This window comes from Odocoileus virginianus, chromosome 18 (assembly GCF_023699985.2).
Source record: "Odocoileus virginianus isolate 20LAN1187 ecotype Illinois chromosome 18, Ovbor_1.2, whole genome shotgun sequence".
Classification (NCBI taxonomy): domain Eukaryota; kingdom Metazoa; phylum Chordata; class Mammalia; order Artiodactyla; family Cervidae; genus Odocoileus; species Odocoileus virginianus.
Window position 1 is genome coordinate 16,080,595 of NC_069691.1, and position 15,667 is coordinate 16,096,261.

The following is a 15,667-nucleotide window of genomic DNA, read 5'->3' on the forward strand; positions in this document are numbered from 1 at the left end:
GGCTTTATTTTTCTGGGCTCCAAAATCACTGCAGATGGTGATTGCAACCATGAAATTAAGAGATGCTTACTCCTTGGAAGGAAAGTTATGACCAACCTAGACAGAATATTGAAAAGCAGAGACATTACTTTGTCAACAAAGGTCCGTCTAGTCACGGCTATGGTTTTTTCAAGTAGTCGTGTATGGATGTCACAGTTTGACTATAAAGAAAGCTGAGCGCCGAAGAATTGATACTTTTAAAGTGTGGTGTTGGAGAAGACTCTTGAGAGTCCCTTGGACTGCATGGAGGTCCAGCCAGTCCATCCTAAAGGAAATCAGTCTTGAATATTCATTGGAAGGACTGATGCTGAAGCTGAAATTCCAATACTTTGGTCACCTGATGTGAAGAGCTGACTCACTTGAAAAGACTGATGCTGGGAAAGATTGAGGGCAGGAGGAGAAGAGAACGACAGAGGATGAGATGGTTGGATGGCATCACCGACTCAATGGACATGGGTTGGGTGGACTCTGGGAATTGGTGATGGACAAGGGAGGCCTGGCATGCTGCAGCCTGGCGTGCTGGGGTCGCAAAGAGTTGGACACAACTGAGCAACTGAACTGAATGTGTTCCATAGACATTTGTCAGATAAATAACAAGAATTTGGTAAGCAAGAGGTTTTAGCTTAGTCTGGCTATTGATTCAGTGACGTAATCTACAATAATAAAAGGGTCTTTCTGGTATTTATCACATAACCTTACCTCAAGCCTCTCTTGTTGTGGTAACCTGCATGTATTTTGGACGAAAGATTAATCAGTCCAAGTTGACCTTGGATTTATTTTTAGGTGCATGAAAATGTATCTCTCTCAGAAACAGTTGTCAAACCCAGTAACCCATACCAGGTGACTGCTCACCTTGGGCCATTTCTAGAATGCATTGAAGCCAAGAAAGCATATTGATTTTTTGCTAATTGTTCTATAGCATCCTTGCATCTTCTTGTTACAGGTGAAATCGAGCTACTTCATTTCCTGTGTATACTGTACCCTGATTCATTTTTTCCTTGTGATGTGATGATGAGCCAGTCATATATTGGAGTGAGTGTATGGAGTGTATGGAGTCATATATTTGCTGGTATATGTTCTGGTGTTTAGAGAGAGATCTGTTTAATTTCAAGGGACTGTAGGGATATCAGTAGCTCACATCTTGGTAAAACCCCAAAGAAATGGTATATAATTGATGAAATATAGAGTCGACTGTTGATTTTTACATGTTTATCTTTAGAGCTTTGATTCAGCCCTTACTGGAAGACAACAAAGTAATGGTAGACAGTGTGCTAGGTTGCTAAGGAGCGTCTTCTTTACAAGAAAACATATCTGGGTTTAGACTCAATGTATTAGCACACCGAAGTCATTCAGCAGTGACTTTAGGCAAATGATTAACCTGCTACTCCCACACCAAAGGAAGAGAGTTCCAACAGATCTCGGGGGCTCTTGTGAGAGTCACAGGTGAATTAAAGCACCCAGCACAGAGACCGGCATGCCATAGACTCAAGAATCAGGTTTCCTTTCTCTTATTTATCCAGAGCCAGTAGAAGAGAAGAGTAGAAAAATACATGTAATACAGGAAGGATTCTTAATTATGCCCAGTATTTATAACCTAGTTATTTCTCCGTCCTTGGCCCTTTTCCATTTCAGATATTCTATCAATATTTCACCCACACCTCTTGGATCTGACTGGAGTGCTTTCTAAAAGCAGTCCCATCTGAACTTGAGTCCTAGATCAGGAAGAGTTAGCAGTTTGTGTTGTATTTAGAGAGTAAGTATCTTTAGAGAATTGGGACAGTGGGGTGGCGGTTTGAGAGAGTGCTCCGCATTCACTGCTCAGCCAGCTCCAGAGATTCTTTCTGTCCCTCTGGTGGCGTCCCATCCCAATACCATTTATAACTGGGCTCGATACAGGCTTTGTAACAGGAGTTATCACTGAGTGCTTTCCCTGTGTCAGGTGCTGCTCTAGCACTTCATGGGCATGAATCATCTAATACCCCTCTGAGATAGCTCTATTACTAGCTCAGTTTTATATATGAGGAGAGCACTAAGGCACAGAAAGATTAAGTGATGTGCCTGGGAACTTCCCAGCTACTAGTAGACCTGGGCTCTGAACCCAGCAGCTGCTATTGCGCCCCAATAAAAGAAATGTTACTTTGATTAGCCTTCCTCTCTCTCCACACAGCCACAAATTGAGAAGTGGGGATGTGGGTGTTTTCTGTGTTAGTTTTTGCCTGAGCTGCTATGGGAAGTATCTTGTGGAGGATGAACTCGTCTTCATTTATTGGTGAGTGAGAGAGTTGCATTAGAAATATGAACAAATAACAACTACAGTTGATCACGTACACATTTTTTTAATGCAGAAAAGGAGAGTCCCAGAAACTAAATAAACTAAATAACATTTTACCGTATTATCTGGGGTAGTGTAGTAGATTTTGAAAAACTGTGGACTTAAAAAAATTCCAGAGGCCTTCCCATCATGTACAAACATTTTCATATAGTCAATTAATAACCAACTGGTTTTTGGTTATCACTTATCATACAAGTTTAGAAATTTAGACTGTTTCATCGTGAGAACAACTGTCTCATTTTTTTTTCTTTTTACTTCTTTGATTAATTAATGTTGAAAATACTCATTTCTTTGTAAGTAGCAATGGTGGTTAGTTGAACAGGTATTTAATGAGTCAAACTGTGTGTCAAACTGCTCTGGAGAAATGGGATGAATCTCATTGCTTACAACACTAAGGTTAATGTTATGATCCCCACTTCACAGGTAAGAAAACTGAAATTCAAAGACATTAAGTTACATGGGCAGTAAGTAGAGAAGTTGAGTTTTGAGCCTTGGCTGTGGGCAGATGTGGAATTTCTTTTGGGCAGAGACCATAATTTTTTTCATGTTTGATGATTGAATGGCTAATTTGAAGATGTATTAAAGAGGACCTGCATCCAAAAAATGTACAGCCTCATTAAGAGAACAGTATTTATACGAAGTTAGCTAGGTAAGATATGGAGAAGGAAATGGCAACCCACTGCAGTGTTCTTGCCTGGTGAATCCCATGGACAGAGGAGCCTGCCAGGCTAGAGTCCATGGGGTCGCAAGAGTCGGACATGACTTGGTAGCTAAACGACCAGGTAAGATATACACAAAACATAGAGATGAAAGATTGCTTTCAGCCGAGTAGGTGAGCAAGCCTTCTTTTTTTTAAAAGAATAATCTGTATTTATTTTTGGCTGCGGTGGGTCTTCGTTGCTTTGTGTGGGCCTTCTCTAGTTGCAGTGAACAGGGGCAGCGCTTTGTTGTGGTGCGTGGCCTTCTCGTTGCAGAGCGCAGGGTCTAGGCGTGCAGGCTTCAGTAGTTGTGGCTTGAGGGCCCAGTGGTTGTGGCACATGGACTTTGTTGCTCCATGGCATGTGGAATCTTCCAGACCAGGAATTGAACCCTTGTCTTTTGCATTGACAGACAGATTCTTACCCACTGTGCCACCAGAGAAGTCTGAGGAAGGCCTTTATAAAGAAAGGTGCCTTTTTCTTTTTTTTTAAGTTCAGGGATAGGAGGACATTTTTGGTAGAGAGAATAGCAAGCAGATAAATCTGAATTAATAGCCAAAGAAGAAAAGGTAGGTAGGTTGGCGGTACGTTTAGGGAATGAAGGGGTTTGGAGCATAGCACACAAAGGGAAAGTAATGGAACACCAGGCTGATAAGGAGATCCGGACCAGATTCTAGTTTCCAGGTATATTTCTCCAGCATCCTGAGCTTTAGTCACCATGTGGAACCCATAATCTTTTAAGAGCACCCTGTGTGTGAAGGTTCCTCTTCACCTTTGCTCATACTTTTTCAAAGCACAGTCTGCAGTTCCCTTTGCTGTCTGACCCTTTTATAGTCTTTCTTGGGCACTCCAGTGAGAATTAATTGCAGCTGCTTTGGTGGTATATATTTTTATTTCACAGTTATTTTAGTTTGCCTTCTCACTGTTTACACCTTCTCTCCAGCTAAAGGTTAGCCTTCTATACGGCAAGATCAGGTCTTCCATTTCTCATAATATCCATTCTCTCAGTCCTGTGGCCCAGTTGAATCTCTGCACATAGTTAATGCTTGGAATATTTTGGAATTAAAGGAATAATGGTATAGAAAATTGTATTTAATTTCCCTGGTAAATACTAAATTAGTGCCTAAAAGTGAAAGAAGGAAGAATTTTATTAGATTATTCTTTACAGACATATTGACATTATACAGTATATACATTGATATTATATAGTAAGTATTAGTATAGACATTTCATGATACTTATAATGAGGAAGATAAATGTTAGTAAATGTTATAGTACGTTGTCGGAGAAGGCGATGGCACCCCACTCCAGTACTCTTGTCTGGAAAATCCCATGGACGGAGGAGCCTGGTGAGCTGCAGTCCATGGGGTCGCGAAGAGTCAGACACGACTGAGCGACTTCCCTTTCACTTTTCACTTTTATGCATTGGAGAAGGAAATGGCAACCCACTCCAGTGTTCTTGCCTGGAGAATCCCAGGGATGGGGTTGAACAGAGTCAGACACGACTGAAGTGACTTAGCAGCAGTATAGTACATTGTGAAAGTGAAAGAACGTTGCTCAGTCGTGTCCATGTCTGTGTGACCCCGTGGACTGTAGTCCAAGGAATTCTCCAGGCCAGAATACTCGAGTGGGTAGCCTTTCCCTTCTCCAGGGGATCTTCCCAACCCAGGGATCGAACCCAGGTCTCCTACATTGCTAACAATAAATGTTAATCTTTTACTAAGATGGTTGAGAATAGAATAATTGATTTTAGTGTTCACTATGACAATAGGAGTGTGTTTATGTGTATTTACTCTTAGATTTTTAAATTTTCTCTTTTATTCAAACACTGAGAATGTCCCAATTATTTATTGTAGACAAACATTTCAGTTGCAGTTATTAAAAGCAGTCAGATACAGACATTGCCACATACTAATTGGGTGACTCTGGGGAAATTGCTTAAACTCTCTAAACGTCAGTTTCCCTATCTGTAAGATGAAATAAAGGTATCTTGGATTATGATTGTGAGAATTAAATGAAATAATGTAAATAAATAACAGTTTACTTGGTACACAATAATTCTAAATAATTATAACAGTTTTTATTATTTTATTTACTTAGCATTTAATATGAGCTTGCTAGAGGTTATTGTATTTAGTATTATGCCTAGCTTGATCATCTTATCCTAAAATTCTCTTTTTCAATTTTACTAAAATGAAGATGATATGTCTAAATATTATTGACTTTGTGTTATTAAATATATGCTTGTAAAGGTTATTTGAGATCATGATAGATACATAATGAATATGAATAGACTATTTACACAATGAAAATAGAAAGTGAAGAAATGTTAATATTAATAATTATAATTAAAGATTAGATTAAAACAAAAAGTATAGGTTTTTTTACCTGCCACATTCATTTTTTTAAAATATAATTGTATAAATCAGAGTCATAGGGACACAGGTATACTAATGTTATTCTTGGCAATATAAATAGATATAGTTCATTTGGAGGACAATTTGGAAATGCTTATTTAGGAGCCATATTGATATTTATATTGTTCGACATAGCAGTTCTGCTCCTGGAAATATATCCAAAGAAACGAATCTGTGAGACAGAAAGTGTGCTTAAAATGTTTGTGGTAGTACTATCCATAAAAGTAAAAAGAAAACAGGAAACAGACTGAAGAATAAGATAAATGATAAAAGAATTGTTATGCAGTTAAAAATGTATACTGTAGCAATATAGGAGAATGCATAAGTAATAATGTTGGGTGAAAAATGTAGAACAAATTGTGAATTTATCATTGCTATAACTGTAAAAATGTGTGTGAAAAATAATTTTGCAGGGGAATGTAAATGAACTGTTAACTGAGTTGAATTATATGTGATTCTTTTTCCCTTTTAAAAATTTGCACAGAGTTAATTCTTGAAATATTTGTGAAATTAAATGAATAATGGTATAGAAATTCTGTTTCTTTTTTTGTGCCCAAAACTACTAACAGAATGAATAGGTTAGTTTGATTATTCTTTGTAGACATATTGTAAGGTTGTTTCAGTGTTGACTTTTAAAAAGTTACACTTATAAGTAGAAGAAAATCTTCATATCTTTGTACCTGAGGATAATCTTCATATCTCTGACAGCTTAGAAAAAGGTTATCATTAATATTACTGTGACATGAAATATTAAGTATAATGTGAGACATATATATATATACAAAATAAAGAGGACTTTAAAAGAAAGAGAAGCCACATCTTCAAGGATAGGACTATTTGTTTTTAATATGACTTCTCTTTATTTTAGAATTGATAGATGTCACATGCACCCTGCTACTTCTAAATCCAGACTTTACCACTGCATGGAACGTAAGGTACGTCACTCTCATCAGTGATAAAATGAAATTATTAAAATTTCTGAAGACATATAAGACCAGGAATTGTTAGCTTTTTGAAAATTGAAATATAAATCACGTGTTCATGGCATCTTACACTTATTTCTTCTTTATAATATCTCCATGACAATTCTAATACACAGTTTGCTCCTTTTTGCATGTTTATGTCTATTCTCCCTCAAATTCATGAAAATATAAATTTTCATGTTGAATTACAGTATACCATTTGATACATGCATTTAACTTCCTTTTTTTTAGAGGGGGTAGAGGGACTCAGTATAATTGTTTGGATTATGAAGTGTTGGTTGGTTAGTGTATTTGAGAAGCACATCAGTGCAATGGAATGTGTAAAGGTAAGCGTTAAAGGTCACAGACTCTTAGGTTAGTCATATTGTGCCCCCTGTGGGCAGATCATTTGACATCTCGCCACTCAGTATTTTGGAGAGGGACCACATTTTTTGAGTGTCTTAAGTTCTTTAATTCTGATTGTTGTAGCTTTAAACACAGAATGCATTATAGAAATATCAAATTTTCAGTTAAACAGTGTGTATGGTTTTTAAAAATTGGTGGTTCTTTAGACTAACACAAGTTTTCTTACAAGAAAGCAGGATATAAATTATAGATAAATAAAAATAAAGTCCTGTTGTACATTGTGAATTCATTTAAATTTTCTTGTAGGAAAGAGCTGTAGATTATAGCTCTTTATCTTTAAAGATGACTTAAAGAATGCTTTAATTTTCCGTGAATTTTAATTCCAAGTTGGTGTTTTATAATACCTACTTAATTTTATATTTGTAGCTGGTTTTATTAAATTTAGGTAACCTCTTAATTTTTTAAAAATTTTCTTTTGACTAATTAATAATCAGATATTTAAAGAATAAGCAAGGATGAATGTGTTAGAAGGTTTTAAAAATTTACAAATTTTAGAATTCTCATTTTCTTTTATGGTAAACTCCAAGTGGTTAGGGAGTAAACTAAATGTTTATGAGTGGCTACTCTATTCCAGGGACCATACTGCAACTTTATATGTTATCTCATTTAATCCACACAATACTGGACAACATTTTTTCATCAGATATTTATCGATTAACTACTACATGCTAGGTCCTAGACCCAGATGATACATTTAATATGAGAGAATGAAGAGGGTCAGTCTTGACTCTGGTTTTTGGCCTGAGCAACTGAAAGGTTGAAGTTGCTATTTACTGGAATGGGGATGTTTGGGAGAAGAGCAGAGGGGTGTGTGCTGGTTGGAAGTCAAGAGTTCATTTTGGGACATGTTAGGTTTGTGTTCGAGTAGCTGTGTGTGACTGTAAATGTCAGGTGAGAGTTCTAGGCCAGATAAAATTTGGGAATCACTGGAAAATGTATCATAGTTAAAGCCTTGAGGTTGTTTGAGATACCAGTAGTGGGTATAGATATTAGAAAAGAGCCAGTCTGAAGACTTGAACACTGGGACACTACAGGTTTCTAGAGCAGCACAGTTCAGTATAGTAGCCTCTAGCCACGTGTAGCTATTGAGCCTTTGAGATATGACTAGTCTCCATTGAGAAGTCCTGTAAGTGTAAACTACACATCAGATTTTGAAGACCGAGTAACCGCCCAAAGTAAAAAATCTTTCTTATTAATAATTTTATATTGATCACATGTTGAAATTATAATATTTTAAATATATTGATAAAATAAAATTTTACTTTATACTTGTTTTTAATGTAGCTGTTAGAAAATTTTAAATCACATATATGGCTCACATGTATGACTCACATATTTCTGTTGGACATCCCTGTTCTAGAGTTTGTGAGATGAGGAAGAATCAACAAAGGAGACTTTTAGGAAGGTACTAGAAACTTAAAACTGAGAGTTTTCTTAAGGGTACAGACGATGTCTTCTTTTTTTTTTTTTTTTTTTTTTTTATTTCCCTAGCATCTAACACTCCAGTGCCTGGTATATAACAGATACTCAATTTGCAGACTTGACACTGAAAATAATTAAATTCAGTGAAAAAGAATGAGTGTAATAGAGAAGTGGAAGTACCATTTTTATGTTCACATACTCCTCATCATTACAGAGGAATCGAAAATCCTCCCACAAGAAAATAATTTTTATTAACATAATATATATACACAAACACATAATTCATTGTATATTCATAGGGCAGTTTAGTGGTGAAGAACCTAGTTCTTAGATATATGGATCTTAGTCCTAGTTCATCAGTTAACTAGCAGTTGACTTTTGACAAGACTTTTAACTTCTCAGGAGTTTTAGTTTTCATATCTTTGAAATAAAAGATCTGAATAAGGTGTTTTTTTTTTTTGATATGATTCTTTTGGTCTATGTTTTGATTGTGTGTGGTTTAGTTTTATGAAGGGAAGTTGCTCCATAAATCTATCTTTAATGATGTTAATATCTGTTAATCTTGAAGCTTTTCTAGTAAGGTGATTTAGTAACTTTTGTGCTAGATGAGTAGGAAGGAAATCTTGATTTTTTAAAAATCCATTGTAGATATGTTTTCTAGTAAATTTTAGTTTACATTAGTAAGATTGATGTACAAAGACATAGAATCATGAATACATTTTGAGCAAGAAATGAACTTTGAAAGTAAACTGATCTAAGCCTATAAGGTCTCACAAATCAAATACTCAACATTTTATGTCTGATTGTTGGTACATTTCTTCTGACTTAACTTTGGGAAGCATTGAATGATTTTTGGCTGTATTTTATAAACAGCTAAAAGATTGTATAACACATCAGTGGTTGTTGCAGTCTCAGGGAAAAAATACAGGCAAGAATAAGTTTTTGAGTTGATCTGTAATTATAGTATATGATGTATATAGTTTAAAAATCTGGCTGGTGCTAGAAAAAAATGACTAGTACTTTTTCTTTTTGCTTTGACTTTGCTTTGAAAATTGGTCAATTAATTGACAAAAGAGGTTGACTTCATAATAATACCCTATTTTCCTTCAGTCTGTGAACATAGAGTAAGCAAACATCCTTGAGCAACCAGAAGAGCTGGTGTCCAGGCTCCAGTGATTCAGTCCTTCCTCAGCCTATTTAAATTGGTAGCTCTGTGCAGATTGGATGTTTTGTTCAGACAGTTGCAGTTTGGAGACCTTGAGCAGGTTACTGAATCTCTCCCAGCTTCAGTTTCCTTATCTATAAAACTGAGGTAACTTTGGACTGCACCATGTGAAATCATCCTTTTTGTAGGTCAGAAATGATTAAGTCCAAATGTCCAGATCCTGGTTTCTAACACCATTCTCTAATAAAAGGAACTGGGCTTCTTAGAGGACGGACTGATTCTAGGACCAGGTCAGGAGATGTACCAGATGAATCTGGAACATCTTAAGAGAGCCAGAAAGTAAGTCAGTGCTTTCGTTGTCCAAAGCTGAAACAATTTGAGCAATAAAATAATGTAATAATGGATTATTACAAAGTATAAAATCAAAATCCTTAAGTCCATGCTGGTATAAATAAATGCTTGAATAAATAGAGACAATGGACAACTTTTCAGTACCGAAGAATTCCAAATAGTTTATCTAGATAACTTCCCTCAAGGAAATGGAGCATATCTGCCTACTCCTTAAAGTGTAACCTTTTCCCAAAAAGTAGAGTGGAAAAATCTAGCATATACTACCTAAGCCAGATATTCAAGGTCAACATCAACAGTGACAAGTCATGCTGATGTTACATACCCCTGATACAATATGATGAAGATAGCACTTTACGTCTGTGGTCCCCTCAAAACCCATAACCGTAGTCTAACCCTGAAAAAAATATATAAAATACCTGATGAGTATTCTTCAAAATTGTCAAGGCCATCAAAAACAAGGTGTATCTAAGGGACCAAGAGGAGCCTACAGAGATATAACAACCAAATATAATGTGATATCCTAATGGGACTCTAGAATTTTTTTTAAAAAATGATATTTGGTAAAAATGAAGCAATTCTGATTAAAGCATGGACTTCCAATACTAATCTATAAGTAATGGTTCATAAGTTGTGACAGTTGTACCATAATAATATAAAATGTTAATAATAGAAACTGGGTACAAGACATACAGGAATTCTCTTTATCATTCTTAAAAACTTCTCTATAAATTTAAAGCAATTCTAAATAAAAGATTTATTTTTTAGAAAAACTGAAGTTGGCAATTTCATATTATTCAATATAATACAGGATTTTTGTGATAATTAAAGTAGAAAATATATGTAAATCACTTAACACTGTGCCTGATTCAGGAGAAGTGTTCAGTAAGTGGTGGTTTTTATGCGGATGACTTTTATTATTATCATCATTATTATTTCACACAATAACTTAAGATTAAAGAGTGAAAAAAAGGTGGCATATGTTCAGTCAATATTTACTGTATACCAAGTACTGGGCTAACCAGTGGAGATTTTGCTATGGACATAATACACACGGCCCCTGGTTTCCTACAAATTCTGATTAGAGTGATAGCAGAGAGAACCCCTAATAGTTTGAGAAGGGAGAGAAAATATAATAACTCTATAGAAGAAGATATACTTTGCAGAAATATGCTAATAACAATTTGTAAACTTTAAGGTGTAAGTACATGGAATAACTAACTTCTTAGGATATTTAATTTTTCAATTTAATTGCACACCTTTATGATGTTAACATGAAATATTTTAATTTGTAAATTCTTCATTTTCCTATTTACATATCTCATTAGACAGTTAAATTCAAGCTTCTCACATGGCTTATTAACATCAGTGACTTTGTCATCACGAGAACTATTTTTTGAGTTATCTAGCACAGTTTTCTGGGCTTCCCTGGTGGCTCAGATGGTAAAGAATCTACCTGCAATGCAGGAGACCTGGGTTTGATCCTGGGTTGGGAAGATCCCCTGGAGGAGGGCCTGGCAGCACACTCCAGTATTCTTGCCTGGAGTATCCCCACAGATAGAAGAGCCTGGGGGGCTACAGTCCACGGGGTCGCAAAGAGTTGGACACGACTGAGCGGCTAAGCACAGCACAGCACAGTTTTCCAGAGCACATTGTGTTTACTTACATTCAAGTTGTTCCAGATACAACACTTACCAAATTCACATGTGACTGGAAATTTTATCTCAAGCTATATTCCTACTTGAATACATTAAAGTACATGTTTTTTGTTGGATCTCTAGGTTATGTGATTGCTGATAGCTATAACTTAAACCGATTACAATATTTCTTTTTCATGTGATCTTTTAAAAACTTGTTTATAATGATCCAGCACCTACAATGTTCAGTCCTTCTCCTAGGAATATTTCTTAAATTGATGGTAAAATTTTGCTTCCTTTTTAAATGATTCTACCAGGCAGTCTTTTTAAGCATCCATCTATACCATTGATTGAGGTTGTTTTAGACTAAGATATCTTTACAAGTATAACTTTGTTGTTCAAAATAAAGAGATTAAGAGATGGCCCTTATTTAAGAAACTTTATAAAGATTCAGTTGTAGGGTAACTTCCTCTTTTCTGAAGAAAATTATATTTCCTCTTATGTATAGCTACATATGGGCTTCCCTGGTAGCTCAGATGGTAAAGAATCTGCAATACGGGAGACCCAGGTTCAATCCCTTGGTTGGGAAGATCCCCTGGAGAAGGGAATGGCTACCCACTCCAGTATTCTTGCCTGGAGAATCCCATGGAGTCACAGGGTCAGACATGATTGAGTGACTGACGCAAACACACATAGACATCCGTGGGAATATAGGTAGGCAGCTGTAAGTAAGGAGAGGTTTAAATGTAGTAAATGGAAATCTGGCTTAATAGAGTACATTGTCTACAGTAGCCACGCCGCAGCAGCAGCAGTGGTTTTTAAACTCTAGGGTGCCCTGGAGGAGTGTTTAAAACATATTGCTTTGCCCTGCTGGACTTTTTGATTCAGTGTGCTTGGGGTGAGGCTTAGGTTCCAAATGATGATGATATTGCAGTTAGGGACCCTATTTTGAGAAACATTGCGCCTACAAAATATTGAAGAGTTTAAGTTACATAGAGTAGTATTTTGCCTTTGAACAAAACATTACATATTTCAAAAGAAAAAGGATCTAGAACTATAAAAGTAACTGGCTGTTGCGACAAATATTCCTTTGATGACATAGATCTCCTGTACATTGAAAGAAAAATAGTCAATAAATCATAAATCATTTTTTAAAGTAGCCATAAACCTTGGTATCACTTCAGACTGTTTTACAGAGTTAAATTACTGACCTGAAATAAAATTGATTGTAAAATGCAAGTATTTATTATCATTATTTAGTATTTTCATTAAAAAGGAAGTTCTTTTCCATATCAAATATGAATCTGTTGGGAAGGAAATGCATTGTGGTATTTAGGAACCAGGTCCATCTAAGTAGGTGAGATATATGGTCTAGGCTCTGGTTTTGTTGAGATTAACATCTCTGAAATAAATGATGAGCCCCTACCACAGGAAAGACATTTTAAGATTAATAGAAACTAGCAAATGACCTAATTTTAATATAAAACAATAGGTAAATTGAAAAATCAGAGTGTAATCAGTAATATCAGAGCTTATGATCAAAAACTTACCTGAGAAATTCAATCTAAACTTATATTAACCTGAGAAATAGGTGAAGCTCTCTTGCATGACATACTTTATAATTGCATTGAAGCTTTGAACAGTTTTAAAATAACAAGTTCATATTCCTTTTACTTTTGTTTATATTTCAAAAAGGAATGGTCTAGTGTATCTGGAGCCATTCAAGTATTTCTCCTGGTAATGTCTTTTGGAAACTTATCCTAAGTAGTAGTACAAGTGAAGTTATAAGCACAGAGGTTTTTGTTTCAGAATGCCTTTAGAATGACAAAAACTTGAAAGCAACCTGAAATGTCTAATTATAGAGGGCAGGGTTGTTAAATTAATGGATAGCTACTGAACAAAAACTATGTGACCATTTAAAATTTTAAAGATTATAAAGAACTGTGGAAATAATTCTCAAGATATAAGAGCAGAATATAAAATTACATGTTAAAATATAGATGCATATGAAAGGTAGAAGGGAAAAATTTAAAAATAAACTAAGTTTGTTATGATGGCTATTGAATGTTTTTTTTCCTTACATCTCAATCCAATGTGTTTGTTGTTGTATGTGTGGTTTTTGGTAATGAAGTAGACCATATCGAGTCCGACTTAGGAAGCTAGAATAATTCTTGACTAGTATTGGATCTGCCCTACATACACTGATGTCAGGCTTTATAAGTTTTGAAAATGATACAAGCCGGAAAACTCCTTTGCCCTCTACCAAATAGACAACTAAAGTTCCACTGCTGATTTAAGAGCTTCCGTTTCTGTTTTTTAATTTATTTCAAGATTATGAGAATACATTCTTGATTACTATGTATAACCTTTAAGAGAGTTTTATTTTTTTAATTCTTGGAAATTTGCTTCACAATGAAATTATATTAATAGTCATGCAGTTTATTTGTGTAGAAACATAAAGTAATAGTTCTTTTTATTTTTCTTTTACAGAAAAGAGCTGATCCTCTCAGGTACTTTAAATCCAATTAAGGACTTACATCTGGGAAAACTGGCCTTAACTAAGTTTCCGAAGAGTCCAGAAACATGGATTCACAGGTGTGGTTAATTTACACCACAGAATTCTTAGGGCTTAGAACGGCTGGAGGGAAAAAAACACAGAATATGAAGCAGGTCACATACTGATTACTGAATTCTGAAATCAAATTATATCTACATTCAAGCCTAGATGCCATCACTTTCTACTTAGGTGATATCTCGAGATTATTTAATCTCTTCAAGCTTTGGTTTTATCATTTATAAAATGAGAATAATAATTACATCTATCTCAGAGTTAGTGGTTGAGTTTTACTTGAGGTAATGCATGTAAACACAAGCGCAGTGCTCGGCATATGTTAAATACTCGGTAAATTTTATGTTATTACTGTCTGTCTGAAGCAGTTATGGAAATTGCACTTAGATATTCAACTATAATGAGCAACTTGAGTTTTAATTAAATTTGGATTTAATTCAGTCAGGTATGTTCCTGGTAAAAATGGTGGTGGTGATTGTTATGGTTATTAAAATTAACCAAATAAAGGCAACTGAGGTGAATGGGGTGTAGACTGAATTAAAGTTGCTAAGACCTTAAATGCAAAGGATATTTTTAGGTTAAAAGCTGAGGCAGATGATCAAAGTGCATATAAGAACTCTTTTCAAAATCCTAGCTATCTGGACGCATTTTACTCTTGGATCCCATATAACATCTTTGACTAAAATGAGATGGTCTGGACTTACTGGTTGGGGTTAATGGGGGCATTCTCTGAAGAAATCTGTTCTTAGTTTATTAAGCCACTTTTAACTTTTCTTAAATCCTGAGCATTTTTAGGATCTTAAAGTCAGTTTAAGGTATCTTAACTGTAACCTTGCCTTTGGCTAGCATTGCAGAGCAGCTGCTTCCGAATGATACAGTTGGTTGTACTTTCTCCCTATTAGAAACTGGGATAGCAGACTACAGAGAGGTGTTTGATTATGTGTATGGAGACTAGGAAAGGGGTGATGGTAGAGGAAGGGAGTTATTATTAACATAGATGCATCCATCGATTTATTGACTTGTCTAATATTTTATAAAGCAAGTTTTGACTGTTAAAAATAACATTATTTGAAAATGACAAAAATGAATTTTGTTACTCAATTTCCTGTGTCCTGACTTGAAAATTTTTAATCTATAAAGAATGCTTTCTTATGAGAAAATATTTGTAAAAACTAAAGACAGTAAGTGGCTAGAGGCACTTTTGAGTGCTTTTCATTTAAATGTATGCTAATAAAAACCTTAAATAGATAAGGGGAAAATTACAGATGAAGACATTTTAAAACCTCCCTGATGGTTTCACTAATTATATTGATTTTTTTTCCTTCCAGATTCTATGCTATAATATAGAAATTTTGCTTCATAAAAGCTTAATACAGCTTCTTCTTTGCAAACACACAAAGGATGAGGCATGCACATATAATTAAAAGTGAACTGTGCTTCTTTTGAGTATTTACCAGCCATTAATTAATATCACCCCTTCCCATACACACAGTACCTACCACCAGTCAGACCACACACACACACACATTCTTGTTGCCTTTACATTTCCTGGCCAAATGAAGTTTTGGAGTTGTCATTTCCAAATTGATGACATTTCTCTTTTTGACAGATGTTAACATTTTAGAAGCTTTTTCTATAATCTTTGTCCTTTA

The 15,667-nt window shown here is 35.2% G+C and overlaps 1 protein-coding gene across 3 annotated transcripts in view; it reads left to right on the forward strand.

Annotated features, from left to right (window-relative positions):
* Positions 1–15,667, forward strand: part of PTAR1 (protein prenyltransferase alpha subunit repeat containing 1) — a 55,702-nt gene that overhangs the window by 12,819 nt on the left and 27,216 nt on the right. For 2 of the 3 annotated variants that reach the window (XM_070480375.1, XM_020879711.2), the window contains exons 3-4: positions 6,355–6,421; positions 13,937–14,041. In XM_070480375.1, coding sequence (XP_070336476.1) covers positions 6,355–6,421; positions 13,937–14,041 — 172 coding nt within the window. Of the gene's footprint in view, positions 1–2,167; positions 2,309–6,354; positions 6,422–13,936; positions 14,042–15,667 lie in introns of those variants that run through there. The other variant, XM_020879713.2, reaches the window with a different exon arrangement.